Genomic DNA, 19,737 nt, shown 5'->3' on the forward strand with positions numbered 1-19,737 from the left:
ACAAAAATTAGCTGGGTGAGGTGGTACACGTCTGTAGTTTCAGCTACTTGGGAGGCTGAAGTGGGGGGATCGCCTGAGCCCAGGAAGCTGAGGCTTCAGTGAGCAATGATTGCACCACTTCACTCCAGCCTGTGTCACAGAAAAAGAGACACCCTGTGTCAAAAACAAACAAACAAACAAAAAACCAAGGCCAAGCACGGTGGCTCATGCCTGTAATCCCAGCACTTTGGGAGCCAAGGTAGGCGGATCACTTGAGGTCAGGAGTTTGAGACCAGCCTGGCCAACACGGTGAACCTTGTCTCCTCTAAAGATATAAAAAAATTAGCCAGGCATGGTGGTGCATGCCTGTAATCCCAGCTACTTGGGAGGCTGAGGCACACAAATCACTTGAACCTGGGATATGGAGGTTGCAGTGAGCCAAGATCACACCACTGCACACTAGCCTGGGCAACAGAGTGAGACTCTGTCCGCTCAAAAAGCAAAACAACAAAAAGCCGTAGCTGGGACCAAGGCAGCCTATTTCCCCTCCTGAGCCAAACTGGGGTCTCCCTGAGGAAGATCTAGGGAAGGGTCAAAAGCCACTGCCCACGTCTCCGCTCGGCGCATCCCTTCTGGGAAACAAGAGCTGTTTATTGGTATTTATTATGCTTCTGTTGTGGCAGACCCTTCCCCCTTCCGCCTTTAGGAGGGGCAGTCAGGAACAAAGCCATCCCAGCTTGGAAGTGGTACCATCATAAGGGCAATTATCCAAGTTATTCAGTGTTCGGGGCTGCATCAGAGTTGAGACCCAGCCCTCCTGAGACATGTGCAGATGCACTCAGACACCTGGGTCTTGCCCATACTTTTTATTTGTTATTTTCGTCGCTCCCCTCTTCTTCCGATGTGGTCCCAGCCACCTCTGACATGCATGCATTGGCAGGGCCTCTCACACTGAGGCTCCACGTGAAGGGAAGATGCAGAGTCCAGTTTTTCCAGGAGCTAGTGATGGAAGTCTTGGGAAAGGAGAGTCCCAAGTTCAAGAAGACAGCTAGGGTCAAAGGGAGGGAGGTCCTCGAGGGGTAGAGAACAGGAGTCCAAGGAGGTGGCTCAGGTGTGGCGTGGCCCCTCAGGAGAGCCCAGAAATCTTCCAGATAGCACTGTCTGGAACAGGGCTGTGCAGTGACGGTACCAGCATTTTCATCCCCAACCTCAGTGTCCCCCATGCCCACCTGGGGTGGGATCTCAGGCAAAGGTTTTGTCCCCTCTGAGGCTCCCCCTGAACACGCCTCTGTTGTTCCAGCACTCGCTGCGTGACCCTGGTCCCGGTGAGGTAACACCACTGCTGAGCTTTGTCCCTGCAGCCTGGGGATCCTGCCCACCTCTGGGCTGTCTCATGATGCCATCTGTCTCTTCCCAGCCACTTCCCTCGCCAGCACTACCAATCCCCCTACTCAATTTCTGCTGTTGAAATATTCAGTGTTTCTGTATCCCTAGTTGGACCTGAGTGAAGAGATGTCTGAAGGGCATCTCATGTCAAGAACCAGACTCTGATCTTCCTCACAAGCCCCACTCTCCCCCATTCAATTAACGACCCCCTCAGCCATCCACAGTTCAGGCCACAAAGCTAGGGGTCATCGTGGATTTGTCTCCTCCCTCACCCTGACGTCCACACCATCATTATATTCTTCCACACACATCCCGCATCTGAGCGGGACTCACTCATTGCCACCACCCTATTCCAGTCCACCATCCCTGCTGCCCCTCTTGTCCCTCCAGTCCATTCTCCACAGCACAACTAAGTGACCTCTTAAATTTTTTGAGATGGAGTCTCGCTCTGTCGCCGAGGTTGGAGTACAGTGGCGCAATCTGAGTGCACTGCAACCTCTGCCTCCCAGGTTCAAGCAATTCTCCTGCCTCAGCCTCCCAAGTAGCTGGGACTACAGGTGTGCGCCACCACGCCCGGCTAATTTTTGTATTTTTAGTAGACACGGGGTTTCACCATATTGGCCAGGCTGGTCTCGAACTCCTGACCTTGTGATCAGCCCGCCTTGGCCTCCCAAAGTGCTGGGATTATAGGCATGAGCCACCGCACCCAGCCCTCTTAAATTCTGAAATAGGTACATCAGATCCTGTCACTCCCCTTCATCAAACCATCCAACAGCTTCCCGTTGCCCTGAGAATAAAACCCAAAACCCTGTGTGGGGTCCACAAGGCCCTGGGTGATCCAGCCCCTGCCTGTCCCCAGTCTCATCTCCTCACACTTGATCTGGGTCACACTTGCCAGTTTTCCAGTCCTTCCAATAAAACAAGCCTGCTCCCACCCCAGGGCCTCTGCCTTCACTTCCCGAAGCTCTTCCCGTGGCTGGTTCTTCTCAGGCATTCTCAGTCTAGCTTCTCTGAATGTCCAGCCGACTTCACCCCGTCGTCCCTCACTGCCACGTCCTCTGGAGGCCTCACGGCACTTCTCCCTCTCTGAAACCATGTTACTCGTGTGTGCACACGTGCAAGTGTTCATGTGTGTGTGCATGTGGGGTGTGTGCGTGTGAACTGATTGTCTCCCTTCACTAGAACCTAAGTACCATGAGATCAGGGAACCTCGTCTCTCCGTTCCTGCTTTGCCCCATGCCTATGACAGTGCCTGACAGAGTAGGTACTCAGTAAATAGCTGCTGAATGCAGAACAAAGGAGGCCCCGTCGGGGCACCCCTGAGGGAAGTGGTCTCCAAGGAGACAGTGTCCAGGGGCCCCCAGGTGAAGGGACCCCAAGTCCAGGGCGGCCCCATTGGGTGACCCAGCTGCTGTGGATGAGGACCCTTGGCATGTCAGAGAGACATGCTGGTGAGGTTGTCCTGGCTCAACAGTCCCTTCCGGCCCACACCAGCCCCATGCCCACTGCCCCCAGCAACCCCGCCACCCCCACAGTACTCATGCAGCCTGTGCCGCAGTGTGACGAGGGCTGACCCCAGGCAGGCGCCGTTGGGTGCATGGGGCCCGCCAGGCAGCTGGAGCAGCAGGGTGGCCACGCCGGCCATGCCATCTTCTGTGGGCTCGAGGGTGATGGGCCCAGCTCGCAGCCCAGCAGTGGTGGCAGGGATGGCTGGCGGGCAGCAGCCCCCTCCCATGGGTCCCCAGGGACCACTGGCCCCTGTCAGCAGCAGGGGTGCCAGGAAGGGCTCAGAGCGGCGGAAGGCGGGTGGTGGGAGCCCAGCTGGCTTCCAGGCGGGGGCCAGGGCAGTAGGGTCAGGTGGGAAGCAGACAGTGACCTTGGCAAAGGGGCGGCTGGCCATCTTGGTCATCTCCTGCAAGTGCCGGCGTTGCTCCTGCCGCTGATCCAGAGCCTGTTTGGCCTTCCAGAGGAGCACACAGAGTGAGAGGAAGAGGAAGAAGCAGGAGAAGAAGACGGAGAAGAAGACAAACAGGTCGATGTGGGCCTGGTCCTGCCGGAAGAAGAGCAGACCCTGCGAGTCGGCTGAGCCGTTGGCGCCGGGCCCACTTGGGTCTCCCACACCCAGCAGCAGCAGGTAGAAGCGGCTCGACTTGAGGGCATGGTGCTCGTGCGGGTAGGTGATGACCAGCCGGTCCCGCACACTGTGGACCACCAGCACTGCCGACGGCTCCGTCACTGTCACGTAGGTAATCAGGCCCTGCGGCCACACCTCCCGTACCCGTGGCTCTGCTGGGGCGCCCGGTCCACTGCTGGCTCCTGCTCCTCCTGGATCCCTGGCCCCCCGGGGCCCACCATCTGCAAGGGGTGGCGGAGGTGGTGGGGGTTGGGATGCCTGGATGTGTACTGTATGGACGCCAGTGTCAGGGGCCACACGGACCACGAAGGTGTCATAGGAGGTGGAGACATAGAGGTCCACGGCCCCAAAGGTCACGTCCAGCGTCAGGCGGATGTCCACGTTGGTGAATTTGGGCTGCACACCAAAGAGGACAGTGCGGCCAGGGCCTAGTGCCCGGCGCTTGGGCTCATGGAAGCAGTTGGTCTGCGACGTGGGGTCCAGGCAGCACTCCTGCTCCACTGAGATGAGGCGGTAGCACTGCTGGCCGCCCAGCGGGTTCCCATGGAATGATTCTCGGCACTTAGCACACTGCGGGCAGGGTTAGAGGCGGTGGCCATCAGGGCTGAGCACGGTGCCAGCCTGTCCCCCAAGCAGCAGTGACGAATACTCTATACCTACTGCTAAGTAGCCTTGCCCTGGGCCTCACCCCCACTGCCCCAGTCCCTTCCCTGTGACCCCCAGACCTTCTCTGCCACAGTGTAGACCTTGCCAGGACCTGACACTCCAGCACTGCTGCCCCTGGTGTCACCCTAGTGACCTGAGCACCCTGATACTGAGGCTTCTGGCACTCTGAGGCACAGCAACAAAGAACACTGCTGCATTCCGGCTCTACCTCCTTGCTAGCTGTGTGGCCTTGGACTAGTGACTTAACCTCACTGAGCCTGAGCACACAGACTTAACCCATGAGCTCTGCACATAGGGAGTAACCATGGCTTGCTCACAGGACCGCTGAGATCATGTGCATGGCACTTGGCGCAGGGTCAGCCAGCCTCGCCCGCCTGCCTGGATGCTTCTATACTGTGCCAGGGGTCCTCCCACCCCGGGGCCTTTGCACTGATGGACCCTCTGCCTGCATGGTTCTCCTCTCACGTGCCAGCTTGTGGGGCCCCCTTGCCTCCTTCAGGTCTTTGCTCAAGAGCCTCCTTCTCACCTAGGCCTTCCCTGGCCACTGTGTCCTGTGTTTATCATTCCCACTCCCCAACAGCCCTAGCCCCTGCTTTCTACTTAACTTTCCTTAGAGCTCATCACTGCCTAACACATGAGCATCTGACTTGTTTGTTCATTTCTGGATGCCTCCATGAGAATACAAACTCCTAAAAACAGAATATTTGCCTGCTTTGTTCCCTACTGTGTCCCCAGCAACCCACACACTGCTTGCCATATACTAGGTGCTCAATGACTGTGTGCTGAATGAATGTGTGGCTGGATGGATAACGGCTATGATTCCTGTGGCTTAGTGGAAACCACTCAAGTTCTGAGATCAGATCAGGGTCACTCCAGGCTCCAAGCCTAACTGACCACCTGATCTGGGATGATACTTCTTTTTTTTTTCTTTTTTTCTGAGACAGAGTCTTGCTCTGTTGCCCAGGCAGGAGTGCAGTGGTGTGATCCTGGCTCACTGCACCCTCTGCCTCCCACGTTCAAGCGATTCTCCTGCCTCAGCCTCCCGAGTAGCTGGGATTACAGGTGCCTGCCACCACGCCCAACTAATTTTTGTATTTTTAGTAGAGAAGGGGTTTCATCATGTTGGCCAGGCTGGTCTCGAACTCCTGACCTCAAGTGATCTGCCCGCCTCAGCCTCTCAAAGTGCTGGCATGAGTCACTGTGCCCAGCTAGGACATTTGATGTCTCTGAATCTGTCTTCCTCTTAAGTCTGTACCCCACTGAGGCCCCAGCACAGTCTTGCAAAGTCTTTCACATCTATGCTGTCACCACTGTCTACACAGCACAGCATCCAGCTCTGTGGCAGGTGCTCCTGGCATTCTAGTTATTACTGCAATCACTATTAGAACCAAGAGAAAACAGGCGCAGTGACTCATGCCTGTAATCCCACTGCTTCGGGAGGCTGAGGCAGGAGTGCCGCTTGTGCCCAGGAGTTCGAGACCAGTCTGGGCAACACAGTAAGACCCCCATCTTTAAAAAAAAAATTTAAATTAGCCAGGCATGGTGGTGTGTGCCTATAGTTACAGTTCCTCAGGAGGGTGAGGCAGGAGGATCACTTGAGCTCAGGAGTTCAAGGCTGCAGTGAACTATGATTGCACCATTATACTCTAGCCTGGGTGACAGAGTAAGCCCAGTATCAAAAAAACAAAAAACAAAAAACAAAAACCAAAAGCCTGACCAGGCACGGTGGGTCATGCCTATAATCCCAACACTTTGAGAAGCCAAGGTGAGTGGATTGCTTGAGCTCAGGAGTTCAAGACTGCCTGGGCAACATGGTTAAAACCCCATCTCTAAAAAAAAAAAAATTAGCCAGGTATGATAGCGCAATGCTTGTAGTTCCAGCTACTCAGGAGGCCGAGGTGGGAGAATGACGGAAACCGGGGAGGCAGAGGTTGCAGTGAGCCGAGATCGCACCACCGCACTCCAGCCTGGGTGAAAGAGCCAGACCCTATCTCAAAAATAAATACATTAAGAAAAAGAACCGGCCAGGCGCAGTGACTCACGCCTGTGATCCCAGCACTTTGGAAGGCTAAGGTGGGCAAATCATAAGGTTAAGAGATTGAGACCATCCTGGCCAACATGGTGAAACTCTGTCTCTACTAAAAATACAAAAATTAGCCAGGCGTGGTGGTGCGCCTGTAGTCCCAGCTACTCAGAAGGCTGAGGCAGGAGAATCCCTTGAACCTGGGAGGCGGAGGTTGCAGCAAGCCGAGATCACGCCACTGCACTCCAGCCTGGTGACAGAGGGAGACTCCGTCTCAAAACAAACAAACAAACAAACAAGAAAAGCTACTACTTCTGAGCAGCCAACAGACCTGGTAGAGGAGGAGGTCTGATTTAATCTCTGAGACTCCCTGGTAAAAGCCAATAGGCCTTTCCCTTATCAAGAAGGCAGAAACTCTGGGCTGGGTGTGGTGACTCACGTCTGTAATCCTAGCACTTTGGGAGGCCAAGGCGGGAGGATTGCCTGAGCTCAGAAGTTTGAGACTAGCCTGGGCAACATGGTGAAACCCCATCTCTACTCAAATGTAGAAAATCAGCCAGGCATGGTGGCACATGCCTGTAGTCCCAGCCACTCAGGAAGCTGAGGCAGGAAAATCCCTTGAACCCAGGAAGTGGAGGTTGCCGCAAGCAAAGATCACACCACTGCACTCCAGCCTGGGCAACAGAGCAAGACTCTGTGTCCAAAAACATTAAATTAAATTACAAATTAAAAAAATAAAATGTAAAAAGAGAAATTCTGGCCCAAGATAGAAATGTTAGGGGTCAGTAAGGCTTGTAAAACTGTTGCCATTTGGGGTGGGGTTGCATCTTTGCAGCTATTATGTTTCCATAGATGGGCAAGGGAGACTGAGAGCAAGGGACTTTCTCATCCCTCTGGGACTGGAGAGAGAAGATGGCTGGGTGAGGTGGCGGGAACTGTACTCTGAGGAGGGAGCCTGGGACATTACAGAGGCAAGTCCGGAACACAGCAGCCACCCAGGTGGCCAGTGCAGGCGCTCCAGGAGCCTCTGTGCAGAAGAAAAAGGGAAATGCACTCCAGGGGAATTTGAATCTGGGTATTAAATGATATGAGATCTCTGCTAGCCTCAGTTGATATGAGATCTCTGCTAGCCTCAGTTCATCAGAGGGGGTCTGCCAACTGGGAAGAATCTGCCTGAAAATGAAGCCAATGCAGAGGAAAGCAGAGTCAAGATGCAGAGAGACTCCTGATGGCATTGTGTGAGTACCTGGATCCAGCCAGTCCTGAAGGCAGACCCCAGACCCTCAGTTCTTAGAGTCAATACATTTTCTTGTCTTCTGTTTTTTTTTTTTTTCTTTCTTTTTTTTTTTTGAGACAGAACCTGCAGCCTCCACCTCCTGGGCTCAAGCAATCCTCCCACTTCCACCTCCCAAGTAGCTGGGACCACAGATGTGCACCACCATGCCAGGCTAATTTTTAAATTTTTTTCAGAGATGGGGTCTCACTATGTGGCCCAGACTGGTCTTGAACTCCTGGGCTCAAGTGATCCTCCCACCTCAGCCTCCCAAAGTTCTGGGATTACAGGCATGAGCAACCATGCCCAGCCCATTTTCTTTTTTCGGTGCAGCTACCATGAGATAGATTTTCTGGCATGTGCCACCTTTAGCTGTGACTACTTGTAATGGAGACTGTCTCCCAACCAGTCTGAGAGTCCCCCCAGAGGCTCATATCTGGGTCCCGAGCATCACCGCCCAGGGCCTATAACTGAATGGGGCTCAGGAACAGTCTGTCAAGCTGCCCTTGATCCCAAAACCACTGATTCAGAACCATGTTGTCAGTCCTGCCCGAGCCTGGCTACCTCATCCCAGCCCTGACCTCTACAAGGTGTAAGGCCCTTGGCCTATCACTCGCTTCTGCAGCCGCACCTGGTCCTTGTAGCAGTCTCGACGGTCACTGGGGGAGCTGCCCTGGCATGTGCCTGTCTCTGTGTTGTTCTGACACGGACAGCCCGTCCCATCCTGCTCGTTACATGTGTCCGCGTGGCCGTTACACTGGCATCTGGGGAAGAAGTTGAGGGTTACGGAGCCCCCATGGCCTGCAGCGGTCCAGGATGGACACCCTCTATGTGAGCTCAACTCTGTGCAACAGGCCAGAAGAGGAAACTGAGGTTCACAGAGGTCAAGCTGTTTGCCCAAGGCCACAAAGCAGTTAAATTGCCATTGGGATTGGAACCCAAGTTGCACAGACTCCAGCACTCACTGAACACCCAGAAAGAAGGAGATGGAAAGGGGAGGTTGTTCCAAGGCCTCTGCCCTCAGCCGTCCCATCTTGTTCTCGATCGGGCCGCTCTGTGGCCTGCACTTCAGCACTAGCCTTGGAGGTAGGCTGTGGCATCACATTCCAGGTCCTTCCCTACCCCGAACTTAGCCTGGGTGCTCCCTGGGGATGTCATCCTCTCCTGACTAGGGGCAGAGGACTAAGGAGGGGGTCTGGCTCTAGAGTTACTCCCAGTGAGAAGGGCCGGATCTCCGGCACCCCCGTTCCTCTTACTTGGTGCACTTCCCGTCCAGGAGGAAGTAGCCCTGCAGGCAGCTCTCGCATTTCTCTCCATAGCTGTTATTCTGGCAGTTCACACACATGGCCTCGTCTTCACTAGGACCCTCTGTCACCCAGTTTTCAATCTGGCCAAGGAAGGACAGTGTGATCACAGAAAGGCATGGACCAGCCCACTCCTTCCCTCAGACCCAGGAGTCCAGGCTCCCACCCTCTCCTCCCTCAGACCCAGGAGTCCAGGCCCCAGCCCCTCTTCCCTCAGACCCAGGAGTCCAAGACTCCAGCCTCTATGCTCAGACCCAGGAATCCAGGCCTCCAGCCCCTCCTCCCTCAGACCCAAGGGTCCAGGTCTCCAGCCCCCTCCTCCCTCAGACCCAGGAGCTCCCCAGCCCCTCCTCCCTCAGACCCAGGCATCTGACCCCACTCTCTTTCACCTCCTCTGGGTCCAGTGAGTACTTCTGTGGCTCTCCCTTGGCCATTTCGAACTCCTTCTTGGAGATGCAGACGTGGCTATTTCCACGACAGAAGGTGTGGCAAGGCCGGCAGGTCCCGCCCCCGACAGCTGAACCCACAAACAGTGGGAGGCACTGCTCACAGTGGCTGCCCTGAGAACCGAGGACAGGGTGGTCAGATAGACTGGAGAGTCACCTGGGGTAGGAGGGCGTGAGGGGCACAGGGGCAGGTTCTGAGAGCCCATGGGAGGGCAGCAGAGGCTCGGCTACCTGGTTTGGACAATCCCAGCCTCCCTGGGATTTAGCCCCTGCCTTCCCTTGCACACCTGCAGCCCAAAGTCCTGAGCTCAAAAGCCCTTCCCTCCATTATCTCAAATCTTCCTCCACGTGCCTGTCCTTCTGGCCCAGCTCCCACTCCGTCCACTAGTCCAGGGCAGATCCTCTGGGATCCAAACCCAGGCAGCATCCCCCAAGTCTCCACACATCTCCCTGGGACAAGGCTCTGGCTTATCTATTCCTGGCTTATCAGGGCTCAGAATGAGATGTGAGCTGCCTGAGTGTGGGAAGAAGGCAAGCAAGGGCCTGGGTCCCAGGGTCAGGGGTCTGAGGCCCCAGAAGGCCCACCTTGGTGTGGTTGCGGCAGAGCAGGCAGTGGTCGCGCGCCCCAACACCAGCACATTCACTGTGGCGGTTGCAGCGGCATTCTGTGGAGCAGTTGCGGCCCACAAAGCCAAAGTGGCAGCGGCAGTGGTCGGGCTCCACGCATGAGCCGTTCACGCAGCCCTGGGCGCACACAGGGCGGCAGAGCCCGGTCACGCTGCAGGGGCAAAGTGGGGGTCAGGGCAGGTGGCCACCCTCCTCATGGCTCCATGGCCTAGCGCCCAACCCACTACCCCACCCTCTTCTCAACTGGCTGCTCATCCCTGCTCTGTCCCATTGCTATCTCCTCTTCAGGATCTAGCCCACCACCCGCTCCAGGTGTAGCCCACAACCCCTCTCCTCTTTTGAGGGTACCCTATTCTTTTTTTGATTTTTTTGTAGAGATGGGGTCTCCCTATGGGCTGGTCTCAAACTCCTGGCCTTAAGTGATCCACCTGCCTTGGCCTCCCAAAGTGCTGGTATTACAGGCATGAGTCACTGTGCCTGGCCACTGGAGTACCCTATGAAACTCATTCTTCCCTGCTCAGTCTCACCACACTTACCCTTCCGGGATCAATCCCACTGCCTTCATGCCTCAAGCTTTCTTTTCTTCCATCCTGCTTGGCTCTAGACCTCATCCATTACTGCTCCCATAGACTCTCCCACCCTAGCCTGTCTGGCCCCCGCGCCACCTGCAGCCTCACTTGTCCATGGTGTAGCCTGTCTTGCAGCTGCACTCATAGCCATGGGGCTGGTCGTGGCAATTCTGCGTCTCGTTGCAGTCGTGGTGCCCGTTTGCACACTCGTCCTCGGGGGGGCAGGACAGGAAGGCCCAGGAGGCCCCCGGACGCCCGCACGTCAGTCCTAGCACCAGGGATATAGCGTTTTACCTGGACCTCTGTACCACCTGCCCCAGCCGCCTAGGCCCTCCCTCCTGCTTCCTCTGAGTCTCACCTCTGGGTCTGGCCCAGTACCCCCATGTTCACTGTATCAGACACCAGCCAAGGGCCAATCCCTCTCCCCCATGTCCAAAGCCCTCTCACCATCACGGGGGCCGCTGAGTCCACCCTCCATGCAGCGGCCGCCTCCATCCTGCCCCCTCCAGGCACACCAGCCGCAATGGGGGCGCCGCAGGCATGAGGCACACTGGGTTGCCTGAGCACAGCCCAGGGAGCAGCTCTCAGGTCCCCGGAGCAGCCGCCCACAGCCTCCGGCCATACATCGCAGTGGCAGGTAGGAAGGGCTCAGACACTGTATGGGGAGGGGAGGAGGATGGGGATGCAGGGAAGAGAGAGGTGGGGAAATAAGGTTAAACAAACACATTCTGGGTATCTTCCCAGACCACACCCTCTTTGAGGTCTCGCCCCTCCCTGGCCACAGACAGGTAGAGCAAAGTGGACACTAACTGGGGTCTTCAGGTTTTCCCTCTCAAGCATTTGTAACTACACCCCCAAGGCTGGAAGTCGGGCTGGGGAGGATCTTGAAACTGGAAGGTTGCCTGGCCGCAGCGGCTCACACCTGTAATCCCAATACTTTGCGAGGCTACAGTGGAAGGATCACTTGAGCCCAAGAGTTCCAGACCAGCCTGGGCAGCACAGTGAGACACCATCTCTACAAAAAATAAAAAATTAGCTGGGCATGGTGGCACACACCTATAGACCCAGCTACTTGGGGGGCTGAGGTGGAAGGATTTTTTGGGCCCGGGAGGTTGAGGCTGCAATGAGTCGTGACTGCACCACTGCACTCCAGCCTGGACAACAGAGTAAGACCCTGTCTCAAAAAAAGAAAATAAACTGGAAGATCACGTAGACTTGGGTTGAAGGGATTGTTTAGATAAGCAAATGATGATCAAAGAAAGAGGACGCAGACAGACAGGAAAAGAGCAGGCTGCAGAAAGAGACAGAGATGAGAACCACGTGCCCCAAAGACAGATGGAAAGGCAGCTGTCCAGGCTCTGTCTCCAGTTCCTCATGAGGCCCTGCTGTACTTTTTACCCTGGGTTCCAACAGGTACCATTGTATTGGTGGAGGGAGTTCCCCTCCTCACTAAGAGCGCTTCTGTTTCTTCCAGGTAAAGGAACAATGGCAACGATCCGAGAAACAGATAGAAAAGAGTATCAGGAGTAGGGTTGCAAACCAGTTTCTTAGAAAAATGTAATCCCAGCACTTTGGGAGTCCGAGGCGGGTGGATCACGAGGTCAGGAGATCGAGACCACCCTGGCTAACACGGTGAAACCCCGTCTCTACTAAAAATAGAAAAAATTAGCTGGGTGTGGTGGCGGGTGCCTGTAGTCCCGGCTACACAGGAGGCTGAGGCAGGAGAATGGCGTGAACCCGGGAGGCAGAGCTTGCAGTGAGCCGAGATCGTGTCACTGCACTCCAGCCTGGGCGACACAGCGAGACTCGTCTCAAAAAAAAAAAAAAAAAAAAAGGCCGGGCGTGGTGGCTCAAGCCTGTAATCCCAGCACTTTGGGAGGCCGAGACGGGTGGATCACGAGGTCAGGAGATCGAGACCATCCTGGCTAACACGGTGAAACCCCGTCTCTACTAAAAAATACAAAAAACTAGCCGGGCGAGGTGGCGGGCGCCTGTAGTCCCAGCTACTCGGGAGGCTGAGGCAGGAGAATGGCGGAAACCCGGGAGGCGGAGCTTGCAGTGAGCTGAAATCTGGCCACTGCACTCCAGCCTGGGCGACAGAGCAAGACTTCGTCTCAAAAAAAAAAAAAAGAAAGAAAAAGAAGAAAAAATGTGGCTGCTGAGGGAAAAAAAAAAAAAAGGCTTCTCCCACCCCACACTGAGAAGCTGACGAGTCCTTGGTTAGGGGGTGGGTAGCAACTCACAAGCCATATTTATATGTCAGGACCCCAAAAATGTGCACAATGAGATTCAGGCTCTTGGGAACTTACCTCAGTGTATAATACAGGCATTTTATTTATTGCTTGGGCCATAAGTGAAGTATAAGAGGAAAGAGATTAATCTGGGCTGGCTGCCTGAAAGCACTTAAGAAAAGGCAAAGCAACCATGGAATCCTAAAATAGAAAACCCTGACTGCTGTGGCTGGAGCTCTGAGCCCACTGAGGGGCCTGCAAAGAGCTGAGACTTGCTGAACTGCCAGAGGCAAATTATCTGCTGGGCTGGGCTTCCAGATCTAAATTTAGGACGCTTGTTGGCAGATGGTGGGACAATCTGGGAGGGGTAGAGCACCCTGAATCCTCAGTCCTGGACAGCACTTTCTGCTGTGATCTCCCTAGTGACCAAATGCAAAGATGCCCAACACCATACACTGCATTTCCTGAGTTCATGGAAAAGGTGTATGAACATAAGTTCTGAGAGCAGGACTCTAGCTCGTCTGCTGACATTCCCCCCAGCCTAGCAAAGCGCCCAGCAGAAAGAAGGTGCTCAATGATAAATTCGCTGAAGAGAGGGAGGGTGGATGGGAGGAAGGAGGCAGACCAGAGAAGGGTGTCTTCGCTGCCTGCCCCAGACTCACAGGCCAAAGTCATTAAAAAGAACAATGCTGGGCCAGGCGGTGGCTCACACCTGTAATCCCAGCACTTTGGGAAGCCAAGGCAGGTGGATCAAAAGGCCAGGAGTTCGAGCCCAGCCTGGCCAATATGGTGACACCCGGTCTCTACTAAAAATACAAAAATGGCCGGGCGCGGTGGCTCAAGCCTGTAATCCCAGCACTTTGGGAGGCCGAGACGGGTGGATCACGAGGTCAGGAGATCGAGACCATCCTGGCTAACACGGTGAAACCCCGTCTCTACTAAAAAATACAAAAAACTAGCCGGGCGAAGTGGCGGGCGCCTGTGGTCCCAGCTACTCGGGAGGCTGAGGCAGGAGAATGGCGTGAACCCGGGAGGCGGAGCTTGCAGTGAGCTGAGATCCGGCCACCGCACTCCAGCCTGGGCGACAGAGCCAGACTCAGTCTCAAAAAAAAAAAAAATACAAAAATTAGCCGGGTGTGGTGGCATGCGCCTGTAGTCCCAGCTACTCAGGAGGCTGAGGCAGGAGAATCACTCGAACTCGGGAGGTGGAGACTGCAGTGAGCTGAGATCGCACCATTGCACTACAGCCTAGGCGACAGAGCGAGACTCCGTTACCAAAAAAAGAAAAAAAGAACAATGCTGGAAGGTTAGAATCAGGCAGCCCTTGAGCCAAATCACAACAGGTCTCACCTGTTATGTTTGATTTGTGTGGTGGAATCTAAGCCAACACTTCTTTTTTTTTTTTTTTTTTTAGACAGAGTTTTACTCTGTCACCGAGGCTGGAGTGCAGTGGCACAATCTCAGCTCACTGCAACCTCTGCCACCCAAGTTCAAGCGACTCTCCTGCCTCAGCCTCCCAAGTAGCTGGGATTACAGGCATGTGCCACTGCGCCTGGCTAATTTCTGTATTTTTAGTAGAGACAGGGTTTCACCATATTGGTCAGGCTGGTCTTGAACTCCTGACCTCATGATCCACCCACCTTGGCCTCCCAAAGTGCTGGGATTACAGGCGTGAGCCACAGCGCCCAGACTAATTTTTTTTGTTTTGTTTTCTTTTGTTTTAGAGATGGGGTCTCGCTCTGTCACCTAGGCTGGAGTGCAGTGCCATAATCATGGCTCACTGCAGCCTCAACCTCCCAGGCACAAGTGATCCTCCCACCTCAGCCTCCCAAGTAGCTGGGACTACAGACACACACCACCATACCTGGCTAATTTTTTTTTTTTTTTGTAGAGATGAGGGTTTTGCTATGTTGCCCAGGCAGATCTCGAACTCCTGGCCTCAAGCAATCAATCTGTCTCAGCTTCTTGAAGTGTTGAGATTATAGGCCTGAGCCACCACACCCAGCTAAGCCAGCACTTTAAAGCTATGAGGTTTCATAGAAGGTCTGGCAAAAGTCCCCTCTCACATTCACATACACCATCAACACTATGCTCGTCTGGCCCCTGTGAGCAGGCTGTGCTCTCCAATTCACTGGCCCCACCTCGTCCCCTTGCCTCCCTCCTGGCCACTCCCCAATCTCCTTAGCCATCCCAGCTCTTCAGGCATGTGAGAACCTGGCAGGCACCAAGAGGCTGGGGGAACAGTGCATGCCCACAGGACTGTGGGTATGCCTTCTGGTTCCTAGAGCTCCCACAAAGATAAATGATGGAAATTTCAATAATATCTGGGGAGTACCCATACCACCAGTAGAACCCCAGGCTTGGAGACAAGAGGCCCCTGCTTTACCACAGACCAAAATCACAGGGGCTTCTGCCCTTCTGGCTACATCGAGAGCCCCCATGGGGAACTCCCGCAGCCACCCTCTTGGTGTGTCCCATACAATGGAGACTGGGAACCCTCCCAGTGGCAGGACTTGGGTCAGCCAGATTGGCCCTCTCACCACTGCTCATTACAATAACAATGATCATGATCATTAACCATTTTTTAGTCCTTCCTGAATGGCAGGCATTGCTCTATGCTCTAAGTAAATTATCCCCCATTTAAATGGTACAACCTCCCTAGGGGACAGGATCTAGTGAAATGATTCCCATTTTAGCTAACTCTCCCTGAGGTCTCGGAAGAGGGGAAGTCACTCATCCAAAGTCAAACAGCCAGGAAGTGGCCAAGCTGGAGTCAAACCCAGACCCCACTGACTTCACAGCCTGAGCTTTTGATCACAAGGCAAACTACCTCCAGGTGAGAGCTAATGTACCACTCCCAGGCAGGGCTCCTAGCACTGGATGCCAAGGTCTGTGGGATTCTTGGTCCTCCACACCCTGCCCTCCTGGTCTCGGATTTCCATGAAGCATTGTTGGTTTCTTTAGTCCACCTCTCAAAATGGCAAGTGTCCCACATCCCTGCACCCCTGCACTGTTGTCTACTAGGGTCTGGGTGGCTGGACTGATCACTTAGTTCATGGGTTGTGGGATGGTGAGTAGTTTTGCCTCCAGTGGGTCTTGCACAATCGAAGTATGAATGAGGAGTGGACTCTGGCTGAGTGACAGTGCTTCCACATGGGACAGTGGGAGGTGAATGTGTCTTATCTCCCACTGGGGGGCAGTGGGGTGGGGTGCGAATGCCTTTGTCTGCCACCGCAACAGTTTAATCATGTCAGGCGGAAGCATCTTTGGAATGGACTTTCTGGAAACAAGAGAGCATGCGCTGGGCAGTCCAAGGGGCGGACTGTCACGGGTACACACATGCCTGCCTAGGCCACACCCACCTTCAGGAATGATCTCTCCACCCCACAGCCTAGAAGAGGCCTAGATCTGACCTGCCACATTTGAACGGCATGCCCCTAGCCCTCCCTGGCCACATCCCACTACACCAAGGCTGGATATGTAGCTCGTGCACTAAGTCAGAGTTTCTCCTCGAGAATGTGAGCTAACCGACAAACACAGAGATGAACGTGGTCTCTGGAATTAGAAGGCATCTATACTGGGAGTCAAGGCCACCATCTGAGGCCATGTGTGTTGACCATCAGGCCGAGAGAAAGCAGACAATGGAGAAGTGCAGAGAACAGCTGAGAAGATTATGGGTCATGTGGCCTGAGAGCGGCAGAGCATCAACACTTCCTACTCTCAGAGTCCATCAAATACCCCCACTTCCTTATAACAAAACCAGCTCGAGGGAGTGTCTCTTTCTTACAACCAAAAGTTCCATCGGTAGAGAGAGAGAGAGGAGGGAAACAGAAAAGGTTTGGGAGGTTGAAGAGGAAAGTATTAAGAGTCGTGGATGTGAACCTATGAATTATATCAACAAAATTAACAATAAAAATTAAATTTAAAAATGTTTAAAGTCATGGAAACGATGAGGAGACCATGATACCATGGACAAGAGTTGGAGAGGCAGAGGCTGGGGGCTGGGAAAGTGGAAACACACAGAAGCATGGCTGGAGGACACAGCAGGGACCCTCACAAGGCAACGAGGGAGGAAAGAGATGGTGGCACCAGAAGGAAGCAGGACTGTGGCTAGAGCCAGGGAGATGGAAGGAGGAGGGTGGAGGAGATGGTGGAAGAAAGGTCCCTGCCAGGGCAGAGAGGAGGGAGACCTGCCCGGGCCCTTGCCTGGCACGGTCCTGGCTGGGTACAGTACCTGCTGCAGGCTGCTGCTCCAGACACAGTGCTGCCAGCCCCCATCCGCTCCCTTAGAGTCCAGGCAGGAGGTGCAGTTGGGTAGGAGGTGACAAGGGGTGGGGCAGGGCAGTGGGGGTGATGATTCCACCGGCATGGGGGACACATTCAGCAGAGAGTGGCTGAAACAGGTCCAGTCATAGGTGGGCTGCACGGACAGGATGCGGCGGGTCTCCCCTGGGGGTGGGGCATGGGGATTAGAACCTCAGACCCAGGAGATCACAAGCTCAGCCCCTCCTCCCTCAGACCCAGGAGCTCAGGCCCAGCCCCTCCTCCCTCAGACCCAGGAATCAAGGCCCAGTCCCTCCTCCCTCAGACCCAGGAGTCCAGGCCCCCAGCCCCTCCTCCGTCAGACCCAGGAATCAAGGCCCAGTCCCCCCTCCCTCAGACTTAGGAATCCAGGCCCCCAGCCCCTCCTCCCTCAGACCCAGGAGTCCAGGCCCCAAGACTCCCCTCTCAGGAACTGGGCCCACTGCTCACCCGTCCTCTTGAACTGCCGTGTCCACATGCATTTGCCCTCCCGCGTGCACTGCTCGCAGTCGGCAGCCCCGCACGCAGCCTCGGAGCAGTTCCCTGCCCAGAAGACCTCTCGCTGGTTGATCCGACAGTCATTCTCAGAGGTGCAGGACCCATTGCGTCCAATGCAAGCACCCTCGGGGCAGTTGGTACACCACTTACAGCGGGGAGCGGATGCCTGGTGAGGGAAGACAGGCTGGATGGGGCCCTCAGCACCCCTCCTGAGCCAGCTGAGAGCTTGGTGGTTCCTGAGACCCTGGGGTGGGTGGGACAGTTGACCAGAGTGGAGACCAGGACCTCCCTGCCCTACACCTGCTGCTTCTCATCCCCGTCTCCCCCACCACTCACCTCTCCATCTCCAGGTTGCAGGGTCCGAGGATGGCGGGCCAGGCACTCACTGCAGGTCCGGAGACGTCGACATTCCTCCGGGGAGCGAGGCATTGGGGAGCAGGGGGAGCCCCCACAGCCCAGTCTAAAGGGAATGAGGCCTGGCTCACTCACATCCATCCAGACCCCCTCCTTCTGCCTCCCAGACACTGTCCTGCAGGTCCCCAACCCTGCATCCCAAGCAGGACACAGCACAGGCCTCCTGGGCCTGGCTCTCCCTACCTCTACTTGGTAATAGATGGTCCCACATCCACCTGTCACCCAGACCGCAGATGCTGGACCACACCACAGGTCCTCCCGCCCATGCAGCCACCGAAGACTTCTGCCTCCTGGATTTCTCTCTGACCATCCCCTCCTCCCCATTCCCGCAGCCCCTTGCCCAACCTGGTCCCCACCTGCAGCCTCTCGTTACTCTACCCCTCACAACAGCTCCAGGGATCTCACTGCCTAGGTCCATCCCTGCCCTGTCCTGCTCAGGCCTTCTTCCATGGCTCCCTGCCCTGCACAGTGGGGGTCCACAATCCCTTACCCCAAATCCCAAGAGGTACACACATTTCAGACTGTTCTGGATTTTAGAAGAGCAGTGGGTGTATCCACTGTTACACAACACCTCCAGTGGGGTCTGGGGGAAGGAGCACCCCGTAATCAAACCATTAACATTCTTGTAGTAACTGACAACACACCCACTGGGCGAATAAGGCTCACTATTAGCCTCACGTCAGTGAGGGTGACTGGCAGCCAAGTGAGTCTGTGCTAAGCTTAGGAAAGCACTTTCAGTGTCCAGGATGTCTGGATTCCCGGAACCGCAGCTGAGGAGTCTGCGGAGCTGGATGGAGCCAGTGCCTCTGCCAGGCACGGGAAGCCCTGTCTGAGCTGACCCCCTCCGGCTTCCAATCTCAGCCTCACTTCTGAATCACTGATGGTCTCCACTCTACCGTTCTTTTATGGCCCGGCTCAGACTCAGCTCCTCCAGCAAGTATTCTTGCATGAGACCCCAGTCCCAGGCAGGTGTCCCCACTCAGAGCTCCCCCGGCCACCCTGCCTGCGGTGATTCACCCCTTTCCTGAACCAGACAGTGTACTCCTGAGGCCTCTGTCCTGGTGTGGCCTAGCACAGGACCCCCTTCAGAGGGCTCCACTCCCCACTGCCTGCCATGGTCGCCATGGTTACCTGTGGGCCTGATCCCCGGACAAGCAGGCCCCATGGCACCAGGTGCAGGCCCCAGACTGGTTACAAGCTTCAGGTGAGGACAGCAGGCGGCAGGGGTCAGGGGGCAGGGTCAGTGCCAGTAGGCGGCCCAGGGCCACTCCCCCGAAACCCCCGGAGATGTACAGGCGGCCCCCGACTGCTGCCACAGCATGGGCCACAGACTCCTCCACTGGGGGTCCCACAGAGGCCGGGCCTAAGGAAAGATGGGGTATTCAGACAAAGAGAGAGCAGGAGACTCCAGGAAGAGACCCACACCCTGATGCCAGTCAGAGAAGGATGCAGGGAGAGAGGAGAAACACAGGGTCAAAGGAGAGCAGAAACAAGGCCAAATGTGGTGACTCACACCTCTGATCCCAACACTTTGGGAGGCTGAGGCGGGAGGACTGCTTGAGCCCAGGAGTTCAAGACCAGCCTGGGCAACATAGAAAGACCTCGTCTCTATAAACAATAAAAAATTAGTGGGGCATGGTGGTATGCACCTGTGGCCCCAGCTGCTTGGAAGGCTAAAGTAGAAGGATCACTTGAGCCCAGGAGGTTGAGGCTGCAGTGCACTGCACTCCAGCCTGGGCAACAGAACAAGACCATGTCTCAAAAAAAAAAAAAAAAGAGCAGAAACAGAGGAAACACATGAGGAGAGTCAGCAAGCAAAAAAAAAAAAAAAAAGGGAGAGCCACTGCGCCAGGCCACCAATGCATTTTTTTTTTTTTTTTTTTGA

At 55.2% G+C, this 19,737-nt stretch overlaps 1 protein-coding gene across 2 annotated transcripts in view; it reads right to left on the bottom strand.

Moving 5' to 3' along the window:
* Window positions 1-1,922: 1,922 nt before the first annotated feature.
* Window positions 1,923-19,737, bottom strand: part of MEGF8 (multiple EGF like domains 8) — a 52,123-nt gene continuing 34,308 nt past the window's right edge. Inside the window, exons 31-41 of one of the 2 annotated variants that reach the window (XM_025366180.1) lie at window positions 18,984-19,215; window positions 17,775-17,898; window positions 17,391-17,604; window positions 16,873-17,087; window positions 10,855-11,062; window positions 10,516-10,675; window positions 9,797-9,989; window positions 9,155-9,325; window positions 8,718-8,848; window positions 8,093-8,225; window positions 1,923-4,069 (exon numbers count right to left, since the gene is read on the bottom strand). In XM_025366180.1, the coding sequence (XP_025221965.1) occupies window positions 2,801-4,069; window positions 8,093-8,225; window positions 8,718-8,848; window positions 9,155-9,325; window positions 9,797-9,989; window positions 10,516-10,675; window positions 10,855-11,062; window positions 16,873-17,087; window positions 17,391-17,604; window positions 17,775-17,898; window positions 18,984-19,215 (3,050 nt within the window). In that variant the 3' untranslated portion in view covers window positions 1,923-2,800. The remainder of the gene's footprint in view (window positions 4,070-8,092; window positions 8,226-8,717; window positions 8,849-9,154; window positions 9,326-9,796; window positions 9,990-10,515; window positions 10,676-10,854; window positions 11,063-16,872; window positions 17,088-17,390; window positions 17,605-17,774; window positions 17,899-18,983; window positions 19,216-19,737) is intronic. The other variant, XM_025366181.1, reaches the window with a different exon arrangement.

This window comes from Theropithecus gelada, chromosome 19 (assembly GCF_003255815.1).
Source record: "Theropithecus gelada isolate Dixy chromosome 19, Tgel_1.0, whole genome shotgun sequence".
In the NCBI taxonomy this organism is placed as follows: Eukaryota; Metazoa; Chordata; class Mammalia; order Primates; family Cercopithecidae; genus Theropithecus; species Theropithecus gelada.